The sequence below is a fragment of the Oryzias latipes genome, chromosome 4 (genome assembly GCF_002234675.1).
Source record: "Oryzias latipes chromosome 4, ASM223467v1".
In the NCBI taxonomy this organism is placed as follows: domain Eukaryota; kingdom Metazoa; phylum Chordata; class Actinopteri; order Beloniformes; family Adrianichthyidae; genus Oryzias; species Oryzias latipes.
In genome coordinates, this window is record NC_019862.2 from 28,667,444 (window position 1) to 28,694,888 (window position 27,445).

At 42.0% G+C, this 27,445-nt stretch overlaps 1 protein-coding gene across 2 annotated transcripts; it reads left to right on the plus strand.

The window, feature by feature from the left end:
- Positions 1 to 1,787: 1,787 nt before the first annotated feature.
- On the plus strand, positions 1,788 to 27,310 carry LOC101170833 (cadherin-24). 2 transcript variants are annotated; one of them, XM_011474457.3, is made up of 14 exons: positions 1,788 to 1,994; positions 5,696 to 6,529; positions 11,355 to 11,649; positions 12,456 to 12,575; positions 13,063 to 13,230; positions 19,121 to 19,302; positions 20,638 to 20,894; positions 20,994 to 21,130; positions 21,211 to 21,332; positions 22,604 to 22,721; positions 22,820 to 23,128; positions 23,268 to 23,460; positions 23,535 to 23,925; positions 25,225 to 27,310. In XM_011474457.3, the coding sequence occupies exons 2-14, from the start codon at positions 5,885 to 5,887 to the stop codon at positions 26,038 to 26,040; spliced, it is 3,753 nt and encodes a 1,250-aa protein (XP_011472759.1). In that variant the 5' UTR covers positions 1,788 to 1,994; positions 5,696 to 5,884; the 3' UTR covers positions 26,041 to 27,310. The 2 variants fall into 2 exon arrangements, with proteins under 2 accessions (XP_011472759.1, XP_020558326.1); XM_020702667.2 differs by lacking the exon at positions 5,696 to 6,529 and having other exon boundaries at positions 1,818 to 1,994.
- The last annotated feature ends 135 nt before the right edge of the window (positions 27,311 to 27,445 follow it).

Sequence of the window (27,445 nt, forward strand, 5' to 3'; positions counted from 1 at the left end):
TTTTTTGTGTTCACACCCAGGCGATTTTCGCTGACGATGAGCCGAGCGAACATGCAATTTCATTCCCTGACATAAGATGGCGCTTAATGTAAACAGAAATACTCCTGTACACAAGGTGGCGCTGCGCAACTTTCTGCTTCTTAAAGTTGCTTTTCACTCAGAAGAAGAGAGCAAGTATTTACGCGCTTGTCAGAATAATACAAAGAAAACATGAATATTTCAAGCACCAGTAGCTCCAACTGGTGCTTGGTTCGGGGATATTTTAGAATGTCCGTCATTATTTCTTCGCGGCAGTGTAGACGCTACTTGGCGTCTATCTTCTTCGCTGGTATGTGTGCTCAGCAAGGCAGTTTTGTGTTTGAGCGCCCCCAAGTTGTGTTTTACTGTAACTTCAGAAGCTCCAGACACGTGTGCAAAAGCGCCATTCTCATTGGTCGAATAGATTTCGACGCAAGGCGTCGAAAAAAAAAACGAACCCGAGGCGTTTTTTTTTTAACGCTTTGACGCGTGGCGTTTTTTCGCGTCGGTGTGCACACTCTCATTGGTGCCCTTTGTTTAGTCACGAGGCGTTAAACGTCGGCGAAAATCGCCGGCGAAATTCGTCCCGGTGTGTACGGGCCTTTAGGCTGATATACGTGCCAACAACATTTAGCTGTGGATGAACACAACTGGAAACACAAATTGACATGATTGTATACACGGTTTCTAAGGACTGCGCAACATTTCCTCGTACAATAGTTGCCTCCGCCAGCTCACACAGGTGTTTAATTCCGATTACTTTTGTCCATGTAACGGCAGCTACTGATGCTAAAGCTAAAACGAATTAAACGAGCTAAACACCGGAGTTCTTTCCTAGAATCTCCTCCGCAATCATCAGCTGTCAATCATAAAGTCACGCCCCCGAAATTAAACACTGTTGAAAAAAAAAAAACTGCAAAGAAAAACATGCACTCCCCCCAGAGTTGCCATGAATCAAATATGCAACCACCGATGGAATAAAAAGTTTTAGAACCAGGCATTAAAGGGGTTTATTTGACGGGTGAAAATACCTTTTTTTTTCATGGGAATCGGGGAGAGGTTGCTCACGCGAGGTACCAGCCCCTCTGGTCAGTTGAGGTACTGCAACGTTTTGGTGCTTCCTGATTGGCTTCTCCCAGTCCCTTCTAGTTACCGATTGGTCTCGCTCAGTCCTATTTTTTTTAGTGGCAACAAAACTAACTAAAAATGAAATTCAGACATTTTCTTTACAGTTGTAGGCCTCAGTAGTGTTTTTGTTGTTTCTTTGGTTTATTTATTCATTTTGCTTGCCCCACATATTTTTAAGTAAATGTTAAGTGGGTCAAGGAGAAAAAAAGCTTTGAAAAAGTTAAACCATTAATAAAATAAAGGAAAAAAACACAAGTGAAAGGAATTTGGGGTTGGGAGAAAATAACAATGTGTTTTTTTTAAACTTCTACAATTTCACAGGGGGTTTGAGAAACTATTTGAAAATTGAAAAAAAGTGAGTATTCAAGTCAAAGTATTGACTTTAATATAGACCTCTGTCTATTGGGAACATTTGCAAATCAGTCATTGATTCCTCCTTTGTTGGAGCTTTCATGGCAGACCACTGAAGACAACACTTTAATAATGTATTTTTGTGAAAATAAAATACGTGTAGGATAAGACGTGTATTAATATTTTAAATATATATTTTAAACTGAAATGTTGTTTGGAGATGTTCGGAATGGAGACACGCACTGTGGTGTTCGGAAAGCACGGCTTCACCGCATCATTTGTCCTCTCAGAAGAAGAGGCTTTTAGGGGAAAGTCTTTCACAAACTAATGGAGAGGGAGAAGGAGGAGGTGGACGCACGCGGGCAGGCAGGCAGGGAGGGGAGGGCTGAGAAGGGGGAGACCGGGCTCCGCTCGCGCGAACCCCGGCAGTCCCTTCCCACGCTGGTCGCATCACGGCTCCGTTAAACCACGGAGGCTCACTTTCGCCGGTCAACACGGTAAGCTCTGCTCCGGAACGCCGCGCCGTTAACTTCCTCCTGCGGATAAGTTCCCTGCCGTCGTGGTCATTTTTTAAAACATTTTTTATATTTCGGACAGTTTAAATTTGTTTGCTAATTAGCATAACTGCATTATTACTCGCGACATTTTTTTAATGATGAGGCTAAAGCAAAGTGTGTATTTTTTAGATAAGTATTTTTGATATTCGGTTCTTAAAAGAAAAGAAAAAAAACCCTAATTAATTATTTAAAAAAAAAACGAATCTGTATGTCAGTGTGTGGGCACGCGCTCGACCGTTAGGCTCACCTGCCGCGTGCCGGGTTCATAATCCCTCCTTCTTGATGACAGACCGTTTGTGGCTCCCCGCGGTATTCTGTTCTTCATTATAATAGTTAGCCCAAGTGTGTTTAATCACATTAACATGCATCAAGTAGGTCTGCTGTTTCGTGTTTTTGCTCTAACGAGACGAGGTCGGCTGTTCGCAGAGTGCCTCGGTGCTAAATAAGGGGTCCAGCGAGACATGGGGGAGTCCGCAGACAGATCCGAGGGGTCCGTCTGTGTTTACACACCCACTACCCATCACGAGGGTTTTTTATTTATCTATTTTATGGGAACACTTGCTCACCACTGTGCGTTTACAGTGGCTCACTTGAGCTGTCTCAGTGTCAGACCCTAACAGTAATGAGGTGACTGATGTGCTGAGTACAGTAGGGCTCTCCTCACCAAGTCTCCTGACTTGAGAGACGTCCCTGTGAGCTTGGAGCAGGGGGGAGTAGGGGGGCATGAAAGGTCTGTAAGCATTAGGAGAAATGGCAGAGGCGGAAAAAAAACAAGTGCAAATGGAGCAGAACCTCTCCACGTCCCAGCCAGTTAAAAGAGTCAAAGCTGGCCACCTTACCCCCATTTGCTCCATCTACGCTTCCATCTACCCTTCTTCCCATTTTTCCCTATGTAAAAAGCCTGACATGCACAGGCTATTTTTAATAGAAACGAAATAGCCCGGTTGCAGTGAGGCGACTCACGGCAGAGTGAAGTGAGACTGAAACAGCGATTTGCAATTTGGAGCTATGTCACCACTCGTCATCCTATTCTGAGCCAGCAACAGCAAATCGCCCTAACGCTTTCATCCTCCATCCCTGCCTTACATTAGCCACACACAGACGCACACACAAAACTGATGCACGCTCACTCTGTAAAGACTTCAAACAACAGTGAATGACATGTACTGCTCACAACGTAGGCTTTGGAGCAAAGCTGGCAGGAGGAAATTTAAGCTGTGAGCCCTGTCTATGATAACGCACAAGGACTAGGGAAGATGAATTATTTTGGAGCAGCCCATTCTTATGTTTTCATATTTTTGTGATGCCAGCGAACAGATGCAGATCATGAGGCGTTACATATGGATGACTTGTGTAATTGGTGTACATAATAAAACAAAAAGAACTCAAAACGGGAGGCCTTTAGGAAAAAAACCAGAAATGCAAAAATGTGATAATTAGTTCATCTTCCTTGTGATGAAGCGCTCTGATTTAGTTTGTGTTACGTTGGGTCAGTGTCTGGAGAGAAAATCCACTGCCTTATTACCACATTTGCTTTTCTCACTTAATGAGAATATCAGCCTAAAAGTACAGTAAAAATGTAAGGCTCATTTAAGGTTGCTGCATTTCTTTTCGCCAAATCTGTGCCTCTAAATGAAGCGCATACCATATTTTTCGGAATATAAGTCGCATTTATTTTGCCTAGTTTGGCCACCGTACCACTTTTACTGAGGAGCAACTCAGGTGTGATGAATATAGGCTTAAATATTTGTTATTTATTTGTGATCAAAAACCGCTCTTTGGCGGTTGTCTCCCACCACCAACCGCTAGATGGCACTGTAGGCGTGTGTATCAGCAACGCAGAAGAAGAAACGCCGCTCAATCTGATCAGGAACAACATGTAGGACTTTGACCGTTCTCCTCTTGAACTTTATTATATTTTTCTTTTTTACATCGAGACATTATTTTCCTTGTTTTTATTTTTTCCCTCGTCGGACTATTGCGGAACAGGAAGTTGTCGGACTGAGTCACAGAGAGATGAAAGTGCCGTCATTTAGACACAGAGCCTGCAGTAAAAGACAAACCTCAATTAAAAAGTCTCTGAATGATCCTATGAATCTATAAAGCTCTTCAAAATGAAGTCCATAAGCATAAGGAGTAATGGCAGAATCTGGTCTCTCAACATCATCCGTGTCTTCTGTGCCTTGGAAATGAGACATACAGTCAATACATGCAAGTTGACACTAGGGTAAACATTTTTAACAGTAGGTTCTGCATCAAGCAGTGAATAAAACATGCATCGAAAAAAAGGCAGCAGATGCGAATTTGACGTGCGAATCGCGTTTGGTGTGAACGTAGCATTACGCTGGCCATGGCAGAGTTGTTCAGAAGCGTTGCACTTTTCTTCCAAAAATGCAAATTCTACTCTAGTGTGACCTAGATATATTTTATTCTTCTTTATTATGGGTTTCTTGGCTGCTGCGACTTATAGTCTGAAAATACAGGACTTATCTAGACATTTATAAACGCAGACCAGAAGACTTTAGTTTTTTTTGTTGTGCATTGCTCTCAATCATTTGTTTTATGGTCATATCACTAAAAATGTGCATAAAAAGAGAATAATGCACAGATTTGAACAGTCCAGTGTCCAGAAAAGAAATGCTTTCATGAAAACTTTAATAAATGTGCTTGAAAAACCTCATCATTCCTCGCTGTGTGTGTATGTGAGTGTAAATGTGTGTATGTATATATATATATATATATATATATCTATGTATACGTGTATATGTGTGTGTGTATGTGTTTATGTGTGTGTGAGTCATGCACTGTTGCTCCTTGGAGATGATAATGCATGTCTCCATGTGTGCGTAAAGGTGAAAACAGATGTCAAAAGCAGTCCATTCATTGCAGCAAATAGCGGCACAGAGTGATGGATGCGTGGGGGTGTGGGGGGGGACACAGACGGGGGGAAAAACTGCAATCACAGTTTCGGTCGCGTTCAGCTGTTGACGCTTCTTCCTGCATTAAGCTCAACAGATCAATGGCATGAGATCTGGCTCAAATACTGATGAACACAGATCATTAAACTTTTGGGAAATGAGGACACGTCATTGATTATATTATTTATGAGCCTAATTAATCTCTTAAAGGGAACCTCTTTATCCACTGGGCTTTTAAGTACATGGGGACCATCTTCCCGGACGACATCAATCACCTGCTGTCCGGGTGATGCGTGTGACGATGAGCATTAAAGCACCTGAGCTGCGCCTCATGGGCAGGCCTTCGGGCTTTAAGATAATTGAATTTTTTTAAAGACCGCACACCTCTGAAAGTGTGAGCAAGACCACGAGGAGCAAGCGGCTTTGTGCTGTGTAACTTTTTTTCAGGTGCCTTGTTATTGCAGCGTTATGTTCAGAGGTTCTGGGTACAACTCGCAGCTATTTTTACAGCAGCTGGCAGAGAGCTCAGATGAGCAAACAAAGCTGTTCAGCAAACAGCAGAGAAACATTCATGTAGAAATGTATCTTGAAATATCCTCGTGTTTGTTAGATAATGAGTAACATGCCAACTCCTTTTGCGTTTTCTCACTTCAGCGTCTTGAAGCACTTGTTACCCTTTTTAATGAATGCAGCCAAGATCACACTAATTATGTCTTCTCTTAGGTGATCCAGTGCATCATGTGCACTGCATGGTAATATGTGAAAACTGTGTGGGAAATGAAGACATGCTTTAAAGAGAGGAATGGAAAAACTAAAGGAGGAGCTGCAGAAGTGAACCCTCATAAAAGCCTGCATCTTATCAGCAATTCCACAGCCATTCCCTGAGACGTCCCTGCTTGGTGAACATTCGCAATGGCAGCACATGTTGTGCTTCTCTTTCTTTTATTCTGTCAAGGGGAAAGAAGTGGCATTTCCGACGCCGCTGGCCTTTCAGAAGAAGATGAGGACTTGCAAGTAATATCAAGCAAAAAGCAACAAGGCCTGCCTCATCTAGAGTCCATAAACATCCTGCTTGAGAAAAGCGATAAACTGGGCAGTCATTTTGAGGATCCAGAAAGCGGTAGAGAAGCGCTGTCAGATGTGGATTATGAACGGAATTACACCAAAAACAAAACAATAAAGGAAACATACAAATTTGGACATCCTGAAGTGTCATCCAAAATATTCAGAAGTCCTGAACCCACTTTTAACAGGAAGAAAAGGAGCAGTTTTGCTAACACAGTGGCTAAAACTGTTATCAATAATCATATTTTAGCGTCAAGGTCAGAAAAGGCAAGCACTGTCCAGCCTGTGGAAAATATGGACTACAGTGTTGGCGACAGGCAGCCTGGAAGCAACCATGGGGCTACTAAATGGGTCAGGGAGTCCGAACATAGACAACCAGAGCCTCACATGTTAAAGGAGGAGCCTCGCCGCCGCCGCCGCAGGAGCTGGCTGTGGAACCAGTTCTTTGTAATCGAGGAATACAGAGGGCCTGAACCTGTGCTCATTGGACGGGTAAGCTGTTGTTTCAGCCAATCAGTATTCACTTGTGAAACACTTGCATTTAATGTTATGAAATTATATCCTGAAGGCAGAAAACATTTTACTGGCATATTTTTGCAGAGGAAATATAACCATGCAAATAGTAATCTAATTAAAGCTAACACACTGTTCCCCTGTGTGGGAGTCAGAAAATTGAATTGTTGTTTTTTCAAACAGATGTTTTGTCTCGTACAAAACTAGAAAAAAAAAGTTCAATTCAATCTAAGCATAAAAGAGACATTACCTTGTGAAGTTTTTAGCTATGCTTGGCCAGGATGGAAACATTGGTGCATCAGCAATGCTGTCATTTCTGCTGATGAGACTGGGAGCAAATCTAAATGTCCTGTTTCAGTTCCATCACTCTTTAACAGGGGCACGTTTAATTTAAAAACACTCTCAAATAACTTGGACCCAGAAATTATGTTTTGTGGAAAACATCTTCTTCAGGTGCGTTGAAGACTCCGAAGGACACGCTACAGCCATCAAGTTATGACAGATGCTGTCTAGATTTACTCAGTCTGAAGTACAGCGTTGTTAGAAATCTGCAAAGGCAGGACATTATGATGACAGGCATTAAAGTGTCTTGCGGGCATCTTTTAGCAGCAGAGAAAAAGGTTTTTAAGCAGCTGCAGTAATTCAGACTAGATGAATTCGTAGAGACATGAATGCATCAAAGTACAGTTTGAAGACAACATCAAATTAAATTAAATCATTTAGCATAAATTCTTCTCAGAAGTTATTTGATCAAGCTAGAAACATTAGTACTTTAATCAAGCGAAAATATGATGCAACAAAGACAACAAGCTGTTTAATTAACAGCGTGATATAAAGATGATTAATGATCCTGAAACTTGTAGTTTGCTGCTTTTTCTGTTCAATCACAAGGGGAGGGGCTTCATGCATGTGCATGTCAGACGTGCAGTGGTAATGTCTTCAGTGTTTTAGCTTAGTACAGCTGACATGGTGTTAGGGGACTTGGTGTTAAGGGCTGTCACCTGAGATGTCGGCATTGTTGCGATGTATAAAGATGGAGGCCTGGACTGCCCTTTTGAAGCACATTTCTGTTTTTTCACCTTTAATTGTCTGTCATGATCTTTTAAAAATCCTCTCTAATGGCGTTACTCATTTAAAACAAATTCTCACCTTTTTCTTTTGTTTTGCTACCATCACATTCATCTCAAAGGATATCGATGTTTGTCAATGAAAGCAACAATAGTGGCATAACTTTAACTTTGGAACTCTTTTAAAGAGTTAAAATTAAAAACTTGTGGAAAATAAATACATAACAGCATTACTATGTGGAAATTCTTATGCTCATTTATTTGAAGTCCCACTCCGATCATCTTTTGATCTATTGTCAAAGTGTTCCCAGTGGTCTTTTTATTGTGATTATGCAGTTTTTAGCCAAAATGTAGAAGAAACATGTCATTTTCTAGGATGCAGTTTCTGCAGAGCGGCAGCGAAGAGCTTGTGGTCCGCCCAAAGTATGTCCTACGTCACCATTAAGCCCTTTTTATAAACAGCATTTTTTCATGCTGCTGATTTACAAATAACTCAGAAATGCAATTTCTGAGTATTTTATACATGTCCTCCAACATAAATAAATGCCACAAAACATGTTAAAAATACCAAAAGCACAATTTATCTTTGGAATGGAGTGGGTCTTGAAAGATTTTACATTCTATTCTGGAACGTCAGGAAGTGACAATGCAGCTGTTCTAGAGGACGTTAGCATCTTTCTGTTATAATGTGCAATTTGGGCATTTCTTTTAGTGTCTGACTTTTTAAGACTTTTCAGTTCACGAGGTTTTTTTGAGGCCATCATTGGTTTAAAAAATCAGGTGATGCAGTGCATTATAGGCTGATCAATTTCTGCTTTTACTTCAGTGTTATCAAAAATAAAAATGTCCCCCAAGTTTAGCTTGTGTCTTTCAGCATCTAAGGTCTTTGATGTGGTAGCTTCATCAACAGAAGGTGCTCTCACATTCCCTACCGATGTTTCCACAGCAACAGCACCTCAGTGTTTATTAGCTTCTTGGGGTCAGGTATTATCTGATGTCAGTCACTTAGACTTTGGTGGTAATTGAGGCAGTTGATTGACTAAGTGATCATTTACTCTATGTTTAGACTGTTTACAAAGCATGAATACCGTGTTGGAGGTGAAGCCCACATACTCAATTTAAAATATCACAGGTGGCCTTTGGGTACTTGCTCAAAAAATCAATGGTTCCTGCATGTTTCCATGCTGAATTCATTGGCTTCTCTCCTGCAGTATGTCAATCATTTTTTCCCCGTGTGAGTCATTCTAATGTCATTTGCAAGCTTCATTACCCCTGATCAGTGTGGAGATGGCCTTTTTTGAAGTTATTCTATGATTAAATTGACATTACACGTTCTAGATAGATAAGTATTCCTGTCCAGGTCTTCCCTTTGCTCTTAAACACAACATTTAAGATTTCTCAATTCTTTAAAATAAAAAGACCGTATTATTATATATAAGCGTCATGTGTCAGTTAATCAAATTAACTAAATATTTTGGTTGTAGCAATCCATTCTTGAACATTTTATTCAAACTGGTCTTTTTTCAAATTAACTGTTCAGATTAAAGTGGAAAATGGGCAAACAGCCCACTACATTTTGAACTCTGCTCAAACTGGATCTAAATTTTCAGAGCTTATGTGGCACCAGTGTCATTTTAGCATTCGTGCAGCAGCACTCACTTGTTGTGACACACTCTTGAGCTTTGTAAAGCCAGCACACCAGCAGTCTTCGTCTGCCGTCAGGTTGCATCATTAGAAGTGTCTGAGATGATTCAGCCCACAGCACACCTGAACCATTCACTCCCAGGAGCTTTTCTTGTAGCATTTCAGTCACTAATGCAGCTGCTGCTGGTTACAGCGCCCGCAGACAGAGAAAGCTGCCAGATACTGTGTAGCAAACACTGTACTTTATAGTGACAGTGTAGATTGGAGTCTTAGCAGTGCAGTACACACATCATAAATGTTTAATGTTCCTCTTTGGATGTTATTGATGGAGTCGGGAAGGGGTGTGAAAGCGATCAGTAGTCCCACTCTTTTTTCAGATGCAGTCTTGGTTTTGAAATTCATGCAGTAAAAAAAAAAAATACTATGAAGAGGCTTCAGAATACAGGCTTTTCTCTTCAAAGGCAGCTCACTTTGTTAACCAAAAATAAATAGAAGATCAAGTCAAACCTGAACATCTGAGCTGCGCTATCAACAGTTGAAATCAGTCGCCTCGGTCTGTGCGAAAGAGGCAGGAATTTTAGCAGCAGTGGTCTGAACCCGGGGGTGGATGTACTGCACCAGTGAGAAGAGGGGGAAATTGAGATTACAGAGAAGGAAATAAACCTCACAAAAAGGTCCACACAGACAGTTTACTTCTTTTCTCACTTTGTTTGGGTAGGATGGATAAATTTCTCCCCCACAGGGAGACTGTTTTCCCATGCTGACTGGAGCACAGCAGGACTCAGCCAGCAATTAGACAGTGAGGAGGGGTGGTCTGGGAAGAAAGTGGGAGCCGAGGGAGGAGGGTGAGGAGAAGAGGAGGGAGAAATGCATTGACTCCAGCAAATCTGTCTCTCAAGAAGAAGAGTAGGATCAAAATCAAAGGTAGTTTGAGCAATGGGGGGGGGGGGGGGGGGGTGTGGGTGTAGGGGTGAACAAATAAATCATCTTTCTTGTCGTTTGTGTGATTTGCAGTTCTGAGATTCAATGACTCATAAATCTGATGTATACACAGCATGCACACAATGGACCCTATTTTCTGTTGTGCATGCATGCTGTGCAGACTAACAGGAGTAAAAATCTGTTTTTTTGCGATGCATTCATGCACATGAACATGTAAAAAGTGCCTGTGAGGATTGGACTGCACCCCAGTCAGTGCACGCCTTATTTACGGCTTTCATGTTTTTCAAAGATCATTTGAAAAAGCCTGTCATGTCTAATAACAGAAAATGCTGCAGCTGCATTTTAAGTCAAAGCTTTAGTTCTTATGAGTATCTGAGGTCCACAGCAGCATTCGTGAGTAAGCTTTGTGGGTTCTGGACATGTGCAGATGTGCCTAAAGGACAGAGATGTGAGGATTCCCAGTCAGAGGGGTCGGTGTGATAAAGGCTGAGTAATCACTTTCACTTTCTATTTCTGTGCATTTGGCCTTTTACCTCGTTAGCTTACACTGATTTTCTCTACCCTGAAAGACGAAACCAGAGAAAGCCAAGAGTTTGGGGAAAATGTAAATAGATGCGAGCAGATGGGCAGTCTGTGTGGCTGAGGTTACTTGATCAAAAGAAGAGGGGACAAGACGAGGGAAAAGAGGTAGTTAAAAGGCAGAGGCAGGCAGACAAAAACACAAGAAGGGCATGGAAGGGGCAGATGGATGAAGAGACTAAAAGATTTACAGATGGGTACTGCCAGCATTAACAGAATGCATCTGTGAATATACATACGTGACATTTGCAGTGCTGCTGTCCACACTGATGTGGATTTGCCCTCAACAAACCCCAAATGGCATTTTTGGTCCAGTGAGTTAATTAGCTGCATGCATCAGTACCCTTCCTGGTCCCATATGTATCCTCCACACCTGGTGCCTTTCCTCTCAGACTCACTAAGCGCATCCCAACTTCACTAAATTTATCCATTTCACACAGCCAGGTTGGCAGCACTTGCCAGACAAATAAAAGAGTGCTAATGAGTGATACCTGCATCTGCATCCCACGGCTCACAGTTGTGTTGCCTGAAGGTGTTTCAGCCGTTCACTCTCTCTGCGTGTGATTTTCCAGCTGCACACAGATATGGACAGAGGAGATGGAAACACAAAGTACACGCTGGAAGGAGAAGGTGTGGGATCTGTGTTTGTTATTGACAGCAACACGGGAAACATCCACGTCACCAAGTCTCTGGACAGAGAGGAGAAGGACCAGTATCGTCTCATTGCAACAGCTACCGACCGCAAGAGCGGCCGAGCCCTGGAGCCCTCCTCGGAGTTCATCATTCGAGTCCAGGACATCAATGACAACCCACCTGTCTTCCCCCATGAACCTTACGTTGCCGTGGTTCCAGAGATGGCCAACATAGGTAGAGTGCTCAGACGGCATAAAAGGGATACTTGGATCAGTTGAAGTCTGTAAACTGACAGTGCTGCTGTCCATGATGAAGAGCTCAATCGCAGTGTTTGTCACATGAACAAGATTCCTGTGAAGAAAAATTCACATTTGTTGACTGTTAATCCGTCAACAAACTGACCAGCAGAGTGCTGCTCCATCCACTGATCTACATCTGTTTACTTTATTACATCTAGTTACTTTATTTGACAGCTGGGTGCTCTGGTTCTGTCACCCAAAGGAGATAATCCAGGGAATGTTAGCTATTAAATCAAAACCTAAATATCCAAAATAGAGATTGCATTTAGACTGAGCTGTGTATGAGATTGAATATGTTCATTTATGCTAATAGTTTAGTTTACTTCATTCATAATTAGAAAGGAAACGCAAAGAAAAACAATCGGATTCTACAAAAATAAATAAAAAGAGCAGAACAGATGTCTCCATTTATTTAGAAAAACGAGCACAATGCTTTTATTCTATTAGTATGCAAGGTAAATGGCTGTATTGCTGCAGTCACTGAGGATACGCTTTGCATTAAAATATGTCTTATTGTGCAGATGTCGGATATGATAAAACATTTGCTTAGAATTCATGTGGTGGACATGTTCATTAGTTAGCCTTCGGCCCAAAAGATGAAGAAGTATTTGATTTGCTTTCAGAGCTTTACTAAAATAACCAACATTCACTTTTGCTGCGCAAATACATTTCAAATGTAAACTTTATTAGATATATGAGGTATTTTAGTAAAAGCAATCTAGGCTCTGTTATGTTTTACAGGAACGTCCATTATCCAGGTCACAGCCTTAGACGCAGATGATCCAACATATGGAAACTCAGCTCGGCTGGTGTATGGGATCACGCAGGGTCAGGAATACTTCTCTGTGGACCCTCAGACAGGTCTGAGTCTCTTAAAACATTTACAGTTATTTCATAGAATGTCTCTCTAGAAGAAGACATTTTTTACCTTTGTCAACCCGGTCCATCTTTTCTCTAAACTCGCTTTGTTCCATTTGGGGGTCACAGGGTTGCTGGAAAGTTTACCATTCACACCCAAGAAGCAATTTAGAGCCAAGCTGGATAAAAACCCACACATGCACATGGAGAACATGCAAACTCCACACAGAAAAGTGCCATCTGGGTTTCAGTCTAGGCTGTGCTAACGGCTGCAGCCCTGCATTGTCAACTTTTTTTCCCTCTTCTGCCATTTGCTCTTCCTGGATGCAACACTGGGAGAAGCTTGGACATTTAAATGTAATCAGTTGAGAACAGTTGCAGCCTGGGGTCACATGTTTTCAAGTATCCTAGCTTAAAAAAACGTTGTATTTCTTTGACTTAAAATGATGGGAGACACTGCATCACTGTCTTCTGCCATCCTCTCCACCAGGCATCCTGCGCACCGCCGTACCTGATATGGACAGAGAGACCCAGGAAGAATATCTAGTGGTCCTTCAGGCCAAAGACATGGGAGGACATGTGGGAGGCTTGTCTGGAACCACCACAGTCACCGTGAAGCTGAGTGACGTCAACGACAACCCCCCTCACTTCCGAAGGAGTAAGCTCCACTTTAAAGACCTCTGTTGCCTTGATTTTGATTTGTGTTGCTGCAGGATGTGTGTAAGAGCGACTGAAGATGAAAATGATGAAATGTCTTGTAAGGGCTTTTGTGACAACAGTCGGACATTTTTTGTCTCCATTGGACTCTCCTGGCTTGACAAGTTAAACTCAAGACATACGCTTTTAAGTAGATATACATGCTGTCAGTCCGTCTTTCCTCTTTTTTTGAACAGAAGCTCTAATCTTTGTTCCTAACATCAATTTAAACAACACTACCTTTTTGCAAAAAGCAACAGCGTTGACATTCATATATGCATTCCCTGGTGGTCTCTACACTTCAAATGGACTGCATCTTGATGTAGAAGAGTGAAAGATCATGTCCTCTTTTTCTTATCCAGGCTTTTTCCTGTTTCATACTATTAATATTTCATATTATAGTTCACTGCTTTCTGCTTCAATAGACAGTAAAATCACTGCAGAATGTGTCTTTCAGACATACCCAGCATTTCTTTTTATACAACCTCTACTCTGTCCTCTTTCCCTTGGCTTTCCTACTTTTTCTTCTCGACAGTCTGCTTCCTTCCATTCATCCATATTTTTTCAGCCCCCTCTCCATATGTTGATATATTGTGTAATGCAGTGTTTATAAAAGCAATTTTGAATATTTCAAAGGAGCATTGTGGTTATCTACTACATTCTGACTTTATCTTCCTGTCTGGGTCCTTCAGTGCTGCTCTTTATTTTCAGTTTGACAAGATAGCCACAGTTTTTGCAAAGGGTTTATTTAGTATGCTCTTTGAGAACAAGGCCTGTGTTTTTAAGGGTTTATTCAGACTGTACATATTTCAGAATCAGAATCAGAATCCTTTTATTGTCATACGCACAGCTTTTACACTGACATACGATATTGTTCCATATTGTTCCATACGATATTTGGTTCAGCTAAAGTGAACCAGAGTTCATTTCCCTCGATAATTCGGAACACATTTCTTTGTCTGAATACACCCAAGCGGACCCTGGTCCGGGACCAGGAATTGCTCTCAGATCCATCTTTGGAGTAGGCCTGGGCGAAAAATCGATTGAATGAATTAATTTGAATTTTTTGTTACGGGCGAATTATAGAGCTCTGACGGTGTGGGATTTTTGATCACCGCGGTGATGAACCAGCAGGGGGTGCGGTTAACCGCTTGGTACCAATCCCTAGGAAAGGGGCACGGTGGAGAACAATCACCGAAGCGGTCGCTTTGCATTTAGTCAAAGACATGGTGTCCTTATGTACCGTGGAGAAGACGGGGTTTATTAATTTCATTTAAACCTTAGACCCCAGATATGAGCTGTATTGTTAATCCTTTAGAAAATGGTGCTACTCTCAAGGTGAATGTTTGTCTCCTTTTAGTCTAGGCTACACAGCTGGGACTTTGAATCCAAGAGTGTGTTCATTTATTTATTATTCAGCCGAGAAATGGGGTTACATTTGTCTTGCGTTTGATTAAATAAGAGCAAAAATTGTTTTAAGTTGTCTGCAGTTTGTACTTATTGCTTTCCGTAACCCTTGTACTATCCTAGGAAGTTTAACATTGGGAGTTGGGTCATCTAGAACCCACTAGACAGTGCGCTGAACCTTTTTTCTTCAATGATTTGTGAACTTCACTGGTGTCCATGGATTACATGAAATCTTTCCACCTTTATCCACCTTTGTCATGGTAGGGAGAACACGTCAGTGTAAGGGTGGGGTCATCTAAGATAGCACAACTAGGATATGTTAAGAGGGGGGGGGGGGTCGGAAATCGAATTAAAAAAAGAAAATCGGAGATTTTCGCCCAGCCCTACTTTGGAGGTGGTCTCGGTACGTTTCCAATCGGACTGAGCTTCAGTTCGCTCTGAGATTCCTCACAATCCGTCCTCGGAGCGGAACAACTGGACCAAAACAGCCACCATAGCCGGTGGTCACATGAGCAACAGATGAACCGCAGACAAATGTAAAGCAACGATTGTGACATAATCAAAGACAAAAAAAGGTTAAACAACTTTTAACGTGACACACATTGCTTCTCACCGTTTTCCTGACAGTCTATATGTCATAAACACGTATCAGTATACCTTCTTAGACGTCTACTTGCCAGTAACCGCCCAGCATGACTCTGCCAGACCAAAGCAGCAGTAAAAAGTGTTGATAGAGGCGTTTAAAATCATCAGCAAAATATGAACTACCCCGAGAAGGACTGCAAAGCACAGGACTTCCATAATTTCTGTCACTAGTTGCTTTGCTCCGCCATCGTAATTCCTGACCAATGAGTGAAGAGATCTTTAGTCACATGGTTTTGTTTAGTACCTTTGGTTCGAATCAGGAAAGGCTGATTGACGGCAGTCCGAATACAGACCAAACGCAAAGTTCAGAGCTCAATTCGAACCAAATTAAGCAGACTGGGTCAGGAACAGCAACGGTTTTCCCAGTCTGATTACACCCTAAACCTGACTCTTGTTCAGGAAGGAGCTTGAATCCATCCTAGTTTCTCTGGATTTTGCTGTGCAGGGTCGTATCCCGCCTAACTCCTCCTGGGATGTCTATGGCATGACCTGCCACACTTCACTGGGTGCTCTTTCATGTCCAAACACTGGACTGTCTGTAATCCAAGCGAAAACAATACGAGCAGTACACATTCACTCATCCCACAGTTTTCTTTAGACATTTTCACTGGGAGAAACGATGAAAATATTTATGGTTCAGACGATGCATCTTTGTATGTATTGTTCATTCCTGAGAGCCATGTTATCGCCACAGAAACACAGTAATTATAAAACAATTTTAGGACACTTGACCAGGTTCATTTGTCCGAATGCTTTTAATACAAATAGTTTATCAGCCACCGTATGACTCTTATTAAGTACACTTAGGCATTTAGACAAGATTAAGATGATTTTGTCGATGTTCCGCTGCAATCATCTTTTGATCTATTTTCAAAACATTTCCACTGGTCTTTTATTTATAATTATGCGTTTTTTTTACCAGAAATCAATTAACATGTGTCGTTTTCTAGGATAGTTTCTGCAGAGCAGCAGTAGTTCCATATGAGTTGTTGGGGGGTTCTGTTGGCGTAAGTAAGCCCATTCCCCATTTTCCATCCTCCGTCTGTTTACCATCTCCCCTCTACGATGCATCAGAATGGAGCAGAGCAGGGAGCATATTTTTTATGTCACTGCTACAAGTTTTTTACAGCAGCATGTTTTCATGTGCTCCTGATTCACAATGAATCAAAAAAACAGAAATATAGTTTTAAGCTTAATTTTCTGCATGCGTGCGTGCATGCATATATATAGACACACATAAATATATGTCTGTGTGTGTATATATGTATGGTATTTTGAGACAAAAATACTGTTTAATAAACATAGTATTATGAACAATTAATACATTACATTGTTTATGTACTGATAATTAAAAAGCTACACAGTAAGATTACACAATGAAACTTTTGTATTAACAGATGAGGCGTTTTATTACAAAAACAGAAAGCAGCGACTATCGTATGTCATGCTCTCCTGTAAACCGTGCAATGGGGGGAGCACGGCTTTTAAGCCTGCTGGCTCCGTGAGGAGCGCGTGCAATGGAAAGGGGGGGGGACTATGGAGCAGGAGGAGACTCACAGGGCGAAACCCTCCAGTCGTCCGGAGTAGTCTTCTGCTGGGGACTTGACGTGCCGCGGGCCAGTAGCGACTTTCTGATGACAGAATACACTCAGTGTATTTAAACAGTGACGTATGTATCAGAGGATGTCCGATTGGCCGTTCTGCATGTCAATCAATCTTATATTTCTCTGTGAGAATTTTGATTCGCTGACGGATTTTTTAGAAATACTCTTTTATTTTTTGGGTTTTTTATTTTTGCTGGCCTGCGATCTACCCTCATGTCTTTGAAGATCGACTGGTCGATTGCGATCGACGTCATGAGCATCCCTGATTTAGAGCCTTTACAATGTTAAAGATCTGCACTTTTTTGTTGGAGCTTTTCCTTTTGAGAAACCATGCAACTGTATGGTGTTATTCTTATTGGCTTATTATTTCACCAATACATTTTACAGTATGTGAACTCTATCAGGTTAATATGATTTTTTTCAAAACACATATAGATTATTAATGTATTTCAATAAAAATATGTCTAAATGTGTAAACTGTGTCAATTCAAAATTGAGTTAAATCAAATAGAAAGTATAGAAAAATCCAGGCTCTGCTGAATCTAATGGAATCGATTCTGGAAATGATTGGTAACAAACACCCAGCCATACTAGAAAACATCCAGTAAGCTGCAACTGTGTGCTCAAACTGATTATAGAATGAAGAAAAGGCCAAGCTGTTTATTGAGGTTAAAAAGGAAGCGGTAAATAACTCCTTTTAATAATCAAGGTGTGCAGAAAACCATTTCTAGATGCAGACCTCAGCTAGAACTGCCTCATTTTCTGCATTCATAGTTTTTTTTTCTGCCTAAAGCGATGACACAACTACAGCTGCAACAGTTGTTCAATAATTGTTTATATTAATATTTGCTTAAATGAAGTATCAGACGCAGTTTAATCTAAATCACTCCCAGTGTAGGAGCAACAATCGTCACACAGAGCAGCTGCAGTGCCATGGAACAGAAACAACTGTCTGTCACGGCGCATTTATCCTTCTAACTTTGCAACAAAGAACTTTTCTAACATGGAAAAGCTTGGTATACTGGAATTACCATGAATGGTGTGGGTAGCGCAGTCTTAAAATGCATTTTGGATGCGCGGCAACTGTGTGATGTGATGACAACGTGATGAAAAAGGGCTGCCCATCTTGTTCCAGCAGTTTTCTCCAGCTATGTTTTAACAGCAGGATCTACTTAACACTTAAAATGCAGAAGTACCAGCTGCGTCGTACTAAGGAGGGATTTTTGTGCCATTATCCCAACTGCAACACTCACTGTTTTGAGCGTCAAACTGTAAAAATTTTGTGTGTTCAAAAAATGATTTATTAAATACAATTGAAACTCTAAAATACGTGCAAAACCAACAATTTTACGCTTAAACACTGAAAACAATTTTTTTTGTTCATGTCAGAGACATCAGACCACATCAGCTCAGAAATGAGCAAAGGAGTCCAAAGAACAATAATGTTTACTATAATTTACTATAATGTCATCCCAGTTTGGTGGATTTTTTTCTATAAGTGATATAATTTACAGTACTGACCAAAAGTTTGGACACACCTTCCCATTCATTTGAATGAGAAAGTGTGTCCAAACATTTGGTCTGTACTGTAGTTTGTTAGGGTTTACATTATTACTGTTTTGAAGACCAAAGTTTAAAACCAAACTAACAGGTCTGTAATACCCAACATTTTTTCTTTTTAGTGTATGTTCGTGATGTGATTGATTATGTTGAAATAATAACCCCCTTTTCATGTCGCTACTGCAAGTGTTGGGATCTGCTCTGCACAAGTCAGGATCACGTTCAGTTTGGTTTTGGTCTACTGCAGTTTTTCAGTTCTGGAAAACACAGCAAACCAAATGGAATAAAGACAAACCATTTTGGTTAATCACAGCCACATATGGACACTGAAAGAAATATTATCATAAACATTACATTTTATGCACTTTATATTAGATTTCAGACTCTTTTTTACTTTAAAAGTGCTTAAAAATATACATCTTTGATTGTTGATACAGGTCACAAATCTAGTAGTCTCATTTTTCCCTTTTTGTACTTTAGATATAAAAACCGTCTGAACAATGCTCTAAAGTCGATCATTACATTTCTGAGGGAAAGCAGCTGCATGCATTATGATAACAGCAGCTTTGTTTCGATCCAGAACGAAGCCGAACAGCATCCTTTCAGCGCTGCCGTTCATTGTGCTCCTGCTGGTAGGTGCGTGGACGTTCTCTGTGTCGGAGCTGGCGGCACCAGGTGTGGAAGTGGGCCGTCTCACTGCCACCGATCCTGACCTGGGAGAAAACGCACAGCTGGAGTTCGCAATCCTGGACGCAGAGGAAGCAGAGACGTTCAACGTAACCGGAAGAGACAAAGAGGCCGTCATTGTGCTGAACAAGGTGAGATCAGCTGGAGGTACAGACACAGGGGGAAGTTGATGAGCGGTAGAAAATGAATGAATGCTAATGCATCAATATAATCTACTGAACTGGGTTGGTCAGGATTAAAGAAACCAGAGAAAACCTTTCTCTTTGCTATAAAGGCTTCTGACAATGTTTGACATTAAAACATAATGATTGTACTCTGAAATATTTCATTAGGACTGAACAAAGAACTTCTTTGGTTTCTCAGCTCCCCAAAAACTGTACCAAAGCCAGGATAAAAAGAAATCCCAAAGGAATAATCCAAGTTAATTTAAGAGGAAATGCAAGTGAGAATAGAAGCTTGAGTTAATTATGAATTACACTGCATGCTCAAAAATCAGCATGTACAGTACTCTGGAACACTCATAAGCCATTCCTGGTTTACTTTGGCTTCCAAGCAGCCAAGCTTTCTTAAAGTCTTTGAAAGCTGTGGTGAGCAACAGTTCTGCAGGTTATCTGAAGGATTTTACACTTTTTTAACTTTTTTTTTAAAGAAATCTTTTTCAGGGTCTTTTTTTCCAACATTGTCAAATTGTTCACTCGTTTTTCAATGTCGCCTTTTTGACTGACCCTTTTAGAAGAAAATGCTTCTGTATTCATTAACCCACTTAACACCGCCCTCTGAATCACTTGGATTTGAAAGGGAGGCATCAGTTGTGCAAGTACATCTGAAAGACAGCAGCTTTAAGGGTTTTATGGCAGGCTTTCATGAAGACAAATTGCTTCTCAGTGTTGATGTTGCATCTACAAATAAAGTCAATGAAAACACAGTATGACAGGTGTAGCATAGTAATATTGCTATAGTGCAGGGTTCTTTAAAATCTGAGCACTTGATGAGCTGCAGAACACAAGCTTTTCAGTTTTGTTCGTTAAATGCTAAACCTTTTGTCATCATCAGCTATCCTATTGGTAGCTTGGGAAAGTCTAAAAGTAAAGACTAGCTTTTAGAAAAAAAGAAGCATGGTTAAGAAAGCTACTAGTTAAGGTTAAGAAATCAGCTAGCTACATGGAGAAAGTAGGTGTGCGTGTTAGCCTGGGGGCGGTGCTGAGACCGCAGAATCTTTCTCACAATGTGAGGACCCATTCGCTTTTGTGGATTGGGAGGGGCTGGTGTTTAGAGGGCAGGGTTTTAGAAGAATTCTCAGAAATGCGTGAACAGAGCAGTTTTTGGGTGATTTAAAAAAAAAAACATATTTTGCTTTATATAGGCCTTTTAACCTTTCTCGTCTTTGTAGGTACTCAGCCTCTTGATTGTTTTCCAGCTGCTGGAAATGAACTGAATTGATGACTGCCTCATTCTTTATCCAACAGCTTCTAGATTATGAAACCCGCAGCTCGTACACTTTCTCAGTGGAAGTTACGAACCCTGTGGTGGATGCTCGCTTCATAAGGAAAGGACCCTTTAAGGACCAGGCAACAGTGCGGGTGATGGTGTTGAATGCTGACGAGCCACCTAAATTCTCGCAGGCGTATTACCATCTCGATGTGTCTGAGAATTGCCCCCCTGTCTGCTCTGTTGGTCGGGTGTATGCCATTGACCCAGACACAGGACAAAGCACAAACGTCAGGTGACAGTTATGCCATCAACTCTTTCTTTTTTTTTTAGTACCAGCTTGCTACCTCAGTCCTTTACTTTCTGCTACTTTGTGCCTATTTCTGTGTTTTAGATACTCCATTGATCCTGGGTCAGACCCTGAGGCCCTGTTCCGCATTGCCTCTGACACCGGTCTCATCAGCACAGTGATGGAGCTGGATAGGGAGCAGGAGCAGTGGCATAACATCACAGTGGTTGCCACACAGGGGGGTATGGCAGCCCTTCTGTCCAAAGTGGAGTCAAAGTGAAGAGATCTTTCATGATGACTTTAAATTTTGTGCTGCTTTCAGACAATCCAAACCTTGTATCAAGGGTTGTGGTTGCCATAGAGACACTAGACCAGAACGACAATGCGCCAGAGTTGGACAGACAATACACAACATCTGTATGTGACTCCAGTTCCCCTGGTCAGGTCTGTGGTGCTTCTTTTTTTAGTTGGATTCACTGGTAGTTTAGGCCTGTGCTCGAAAAATGGCCCTGTTCAAAAATATTCAGATTTTGATCTTCATTGAGGTGTACTCTGTCTTTAAAAAAAGCAAATAGAAACTCAGTTTGTCCACTTTGTGAATCTGAAGATTATTTTGTTTGACGCCTCATTCATGAAGCACTGTTTGCTTTATCACAACCGCATGCGTGTTACTATGAAGCAAAAGTTCACACTCTCTTTTTAGAAAACCCCAAATAAGTAGGGAAGAGAGAAGAAAAATGTCTGCTCTTAAACATTTTATGTAGCTCTGCTTAAGATGACTCTGAAACTTTTATAAACTTCCTGAAACAAAACCACTGCTGCACAATCTCACGATTCCGAACCAAATGTTTTTCTGCTTTTTTTAAGACAAAAGTAGAAGTTAGTCTAAAACTTTCAAAGATTGCTCTTTAGGACGATGTTAAGATCAAATGATGGTAACTGCAATTTAGATTAGCGTGATGTAGGTTAGTTTAACCCTTTACAACCAGAGATGTTGCAGACGACACCTAAATAAGACACGCACTTTGACCTACCGTGACCCTTCAACTGTCTGTGCCATCAACATGAATCAGTGGGTTCTGATGCTGAGAAAACCGGATTTGAGATTGACTGATCGCATCAGCCATCACTAATGTAAAGTGTTGCATATCAACGCAGAGTTATATCAGTTGCATAAACGGTTGAAGAGTTGTTGAAGTCGACAGAATGTCAACACTGGAGCTAAAGCTCTGGTGTTAACTTCTTCTGTGTGAACTCCTTGCACCCAATTACTTTAGCAAATTATTTTCTAGTAGGAATATTTTGTGTTTTTACTAAAAGCTATATTTTGTTCTATACTGTTAAGCAGATTCGGGTTTAAATATATATATACCGCAATATGCAGGTATACCTGCATATACTGAAATATGCAGGTATTTTGGCATTGGTTCATAAAACTGCTTTGCTATCCATGTTTATAAAAATAAAACCATGATTGGTTTAATGTATGTTTATTTTAACACGCTAATATTGTCAACAAGCTTTCTTAACAATGCAAAGACATTTATGTTAAATCATTTTAGAAAATGGAGTTAAAATATAAAGATATAAAGATTTCTTTATTTATTGTTTTTATTTTATTGTTATTAGTTTGATATAAGAAGGGAATGTCACATATCTTTACCCTCACCTCCATAGTTTTCAATGATTTAGAGCAAATTGATTTGCTTGAACAGGTAGTTCAGGTTCTGCGGGCCGTTGACCGGGACCAGGGAGGGCAGGACGCCCCCATCCACTTCAGCATTCCTCCTGTGTCCAGTTCTGCTCTAAACCTCACCGTCAGGGAAACTGGAGGTATTTGTTTTTTCCTTTTGTGCAGAAATTCCAACACTGAAACTGCTCCAAGCTTGTGCAGCCTGCTTGATTTGTGTGCCTTTGTGTCACTTTATCAGGTGTGACAGCCAGCCTGGTGCTCCAGTCGGCCTTGGAGCCCCTCCCTGGATTCTCCTCTTCTTTGCTCACCCTTTACGTGCCTGTGGTTCTGCGTGACGGGGCCTCGGGTCTGACCAACACTGGCACTGTCACTGTGACCATTTGTCCATGTCTGCAAGGGGGCATGCAGACTGAGGATCGGGGCAGACAGAGGGACAGGAGATGGGAGAGACACATGGTCTGTCTGCCTGTGCCGTCTGCCTCCCCGTCTCTCATATTTAGTTTGGTCACATTGCTGGCCATGATGGCCTGCGTCACCACCCTGCTGGGTAGGTTTGGTCGTTTCTCCGAAGTCTCTGACATGCTAAAAATAAGGTTTTGTCTTCTGAACGACGCTGAGCAGTTGTGTCAGTTGTTTCAGCAACATCTGAAGAACATGTGTTCTTGTGCCTGTGTTCTGCCCCCCAGTGGTGTGTGCACTCTCGCTGTCATTGCGCCATCAGAAACGAGACTCCCACTCACCCTTTGAGGAGGATGATGTCAGGGAAAACATCATATCTTACGATGATGAAGGGGGAGGGGAGGCCGACACCGCAGCCTTTGACATTACAGCCCTGCAAAGCATGCACCGGATGCAGCACACGCACAACAGCAGCAACATGTGAGCTGTCCCAAAGATGGCAAAGTGGTTGTGGCCGTGTGCGTGTTTCGCTGACGTTTATCTCTTTGTCACAGATGGTATACTCAACAAAATGCGCCCAGAGCCAGGAGGTTCAGCTGGAGCCTTCACCCCCGCTCCGGCCTGGGCCCTCAGCAGCGGCCCGGCTCCGCTCCCCTGTACGGACGCCTCTGCTACGGCATGCACGCGCTGCCTGTTCTCCGAGATTATCCAGCTGGGCCGCTGGAGGCGGGCTTCCAGTTGAACCGACTGACTCAAGGGGTTGCAGGCGGCCATTTAGGCAATTCCCTTTTCACCCCCAACCAGAGCACCTCTGAGCCTCTGCACCGCCCTGCCGAGGCGGGCCTGCGTGGCGTTCAGGCAGAACATTTGGCAAAGAGCAGAGTCGCAGGCAGTAATGAAAGCAGTGGAGCTAACACAGCTGGCCCAAACGGAAACCAAGCCAAGGTCAGAAGCTCCTGTTGATGAAACCTGTAAAAAGAGATTAGTGTTTTATCTATGTGTCTGGTTTGGCCATGACGGCTGCAGCAGACGTTCTCCATCAGCCCCGCAGTCCCACGTCTGTCAGGAGCTCAGTCAATATCAAATATCTGCAACCTGCAGGGATGAGTTTATCAAAAATGGATTTATTCAAATCCATCTTCACTCAGGAACCGCAGTATGGATTCATCTGATCCGTTAATCTATTTTCCTTTAAAAAGTACAATATTTTCAAAGTAAAAATCGTTTTTTATAGAAGAATCCCTAATTTATTAATCAAAACTTGATCAGTTTTAAAAATATTTTCAAAGAAAAATTTGCTTTTTTTCTTGCAAAATATATATATTTTTTAAAATATTAACCTTATTTATCAAGACTTATTTTCTTAACATAATTTAGTAGCAGGTAATTTTGTTTCTAGGATGAGTATTCTTCATTTTTATATTCATCAAAAAATAAATAATCTTTTTAGAACATCTTCACCATCAGTCACATAAAGGTTTTTAAATCTCCATGGAGACCTGATAATAAAACCTCTCCTGCTGATGATGACGGACAGTTATTATATCTAGCTGAGTGCACCTCTCCATCAACATTAGTATGTTTACTAAATGTACTTTAACCTGTTATACCAGTGAACGTCTCACCTCAGATAATCCTAAACCTGCATGAACTCAAACGTTCTCAAACTGCACAGATGTGTCAAAGTTTCTCTCCGATTATCGTTTAATCTGTTGTCAAAGCGTTCCCACTGGTCTTTAAAATACGATTATGCCGTTTTAAGCCAAAGTCTAAAAATCATGTATTATTTTTTAGGACATAGCTACTGCAGAGCGGCAGGACTAAGGAAACAAGAACACGTTAAAAACACGATTTTGATCTTTAGTGATTCAGTCTGGATGGATGTAGATCCTCCTCATGTTATGGTAATATTTCCAGACGTTATGAAGCAAAACTGAAGTGCTCTTAAAGAACAAATAAAAGAAGCAAAAAAGATAAAAACGGTGGAAACTAAACGAGGACGGCTGCTGAAGGCTACAAATGTCAAGTTCACGGCCGTGGAGAACGGATGGAGGCTTTTAGAGCAACATTTAAATGAAGACAATGACTGGATTATGATTTCTTTCCCTTAATTACTGTGAAGTGAAGGAATAATTATCAGAACCCAATGAGCTCATTTCTGCTGAGTATCTTCTGTCTGTCTGACTGTGTTTCTGCTCAGCAGTTTAACTCCACGCCGTGTTCTCTTCCTCCTCCTCTGCACAGATGAAAGCAGCAGCAGGAGCAGAAGCGACAGCAGCCGGCGCCTCGGCCGATCTGACCCACGAGTCCTCCTGCCAGAGTCACACCAGCTTCTCATCAAGCCCACAGGAGGCCCAGCCCGGTTCGCCCCCCGCTCAGATCAGCACTGGAGCCACCAGCTGCACAGCGGACGACGTTGATACCGATTGCTCCATTCCCTCCATCTCAGAGCAGAGTTTCTCAAACAGCAGTCAGATCAGCTCTGCCAACGCCCCCTGCTACCTGAAAGGAGACTCGTACAGCATCGTGGGCTCTCTGAACCCCAGCAGCATGGAGACCTGCATGAACGGCAGCGCCCTGTACTCTGCAGGGGTGCAGCTCCTCAGCCTCGGTAGACTCCAGAGCAGAGACAGGAGCTCGCCGTCGCCTCCCGCCGGCACGTCTACTGAGAACAACGGCTTACCAGCGGAGGCACAACCTGGGACGGCAGAGACCGCTGTCCCACAGCCTCTCGGGATGGAGGAGCTCCTCAACATCCGTCTGGATCGAGTCACCTTTGACATGTCGCAGCCTCCCTATGACTCGCTGCAGACCTATGAGTTTGAGGGCCGCGACTCAAGGGCGGAATCTCTGAGCTCGCTGGAGAGCGACGGCGAGAAGGACAACGGCAAGGCAGCAGGAGGGATGGAGGAGCTGAACCAGAAGTTTCAGAGGCTGCTGGAGATCATCAGAGACAGGAAGAAGGAGAGAGACACTCAAGCAAGCGAGGGAGGAGAACACGGGGCGACACTTGAACAGACTGAGGAACAAGGAAAAGGACAGCAGAGATGGGACTTCTAGTAAGTTTGACAGTGAAAGAAAAAGACGGAGCCTCTGACAGCAGAATTCTTCTGCCCCTGCCAGGAAGTTTGCCGGCAGCCGCCAGGATGCTGAACATCTGCAGAGCAGCGTGTCTGGGAAACGCTTATGGAAGCTGCCGCTTTCCTCACTGGAGCCGATGCTAATAAGGCACTCGGGCTCTCTGAGCTGAAGACATAAAATCAATGTTTGTTTGTTTTTATTTGATCCCAAGAGCTGCTCTGTGAAAATGTGAGCTGCATCAAAAATGAACTGTCATATGTTCCATTGATAAATGATGATTAGCACAACCTTAAGAAACTGGAGAAGTCACACAGATAATGTCCACACAGCCGTTCATATCCTCCTAAAACACTGTAAAGAAGTGCCAATAACATCCACGTGTAGATAAACATCAACTGTTGGTTCTTACTTTGTATGTTTGTCTTAGTGTGCACACAGGAAGTTCTGTTTTTACGCAAATTCCCGTTCAAAATGTTGTGATGTTCAGCCCTGACAGGGTCACCTCGGTGAATCAGCTTTCACTGACTTAAGGTGGTTTGGCCGAGAGATGCCCTTCCTGTGGGAGACTCAGGCAGCAGCACCAAGGGTCTTGCCTTAGGACCCACACTGGATATTTTAGCTCTCTGAAGCCCTTCACCCAGCCAACTGAGCCATCCAGCTGCATGTTCATGTCCTCTGTTCAGCCAGCAATAAAGCCCAAAGGCACCCCCTACAGGCAGAAATATGAACTGCCTTTTCCCTTCAAATCTAGAAAAAGTGAAACAGTCAGTTTGATATTTTCAGACAAAAGTACCCTCAAGGTTTTTGTAATGACTTGACAGTGGAGACGCCAGTCCAAACAACGCCCTAGTGGTGCACAATGCCATTTTTAACTCTAAATTAGATACATCGATTTGATCGATTAATTTAAATTTGTTGTTTAAGAAGATTTGTTTTTGGGGAAAATCTGTATTTTATTTTTTCCAGCTCTCTGGTTTCTTGGGCCTTTGTTTCACGCTATTCTCTATGGCAAACCGCACGCTGGAATATCTGTTTGAAGGCTGCTGCTATGAAAAGCGGGAGGACGGCGAATTTCAACACCTGAAGCAGAGGCTCCGTCGACGTGTTTCTCTGTGCGAAACGCTCAAGCCAGCTGCAGCTCACCAAACACACGTGCAATAGTTCACAAACATTTTTACAGCTTGTATTTAGGTGCACTTTGTATTCAGGCCATCTTCCAAAGGTGATGTTCAAATAAAAGTGAAATATATTTTGTTATTTGTCATTTTTGTTAAAGCAAGTAAAGGGAGGAAGAAAAGAATGATGATTTATCTTTTTTGGCCCTATTGCCCAGTCCTACTTTAAATCTCTCTTCATATCCAAAATCCTGACCATCTGTAATCCT

Bases quoted from the DNA above. Each gene is read 5' to 3' on its own strand.
- LOC101170833 (XM_011474457.3), top strand. From the start codon at position 5,885: ATGGCAGCACATGTTGTGCTTCTCTTTCTTTTATTCTGTCAAGGGGAA. The intron at 13,231-19,120 runs GTAAGCTCCACT...TCCTGCTGGTAG, and splicing joins CCCCCCTCACTTCCGAAGGA to GTGCGTGGACGTTCTCTGTG. The intron at 19,303-20,637 runs GTGAGATCAGCT...TTTATCCAACAG, and splicing joins CCGTCATTGTGCTGAACAAG to CTTCTAGATTATGAAACCCG.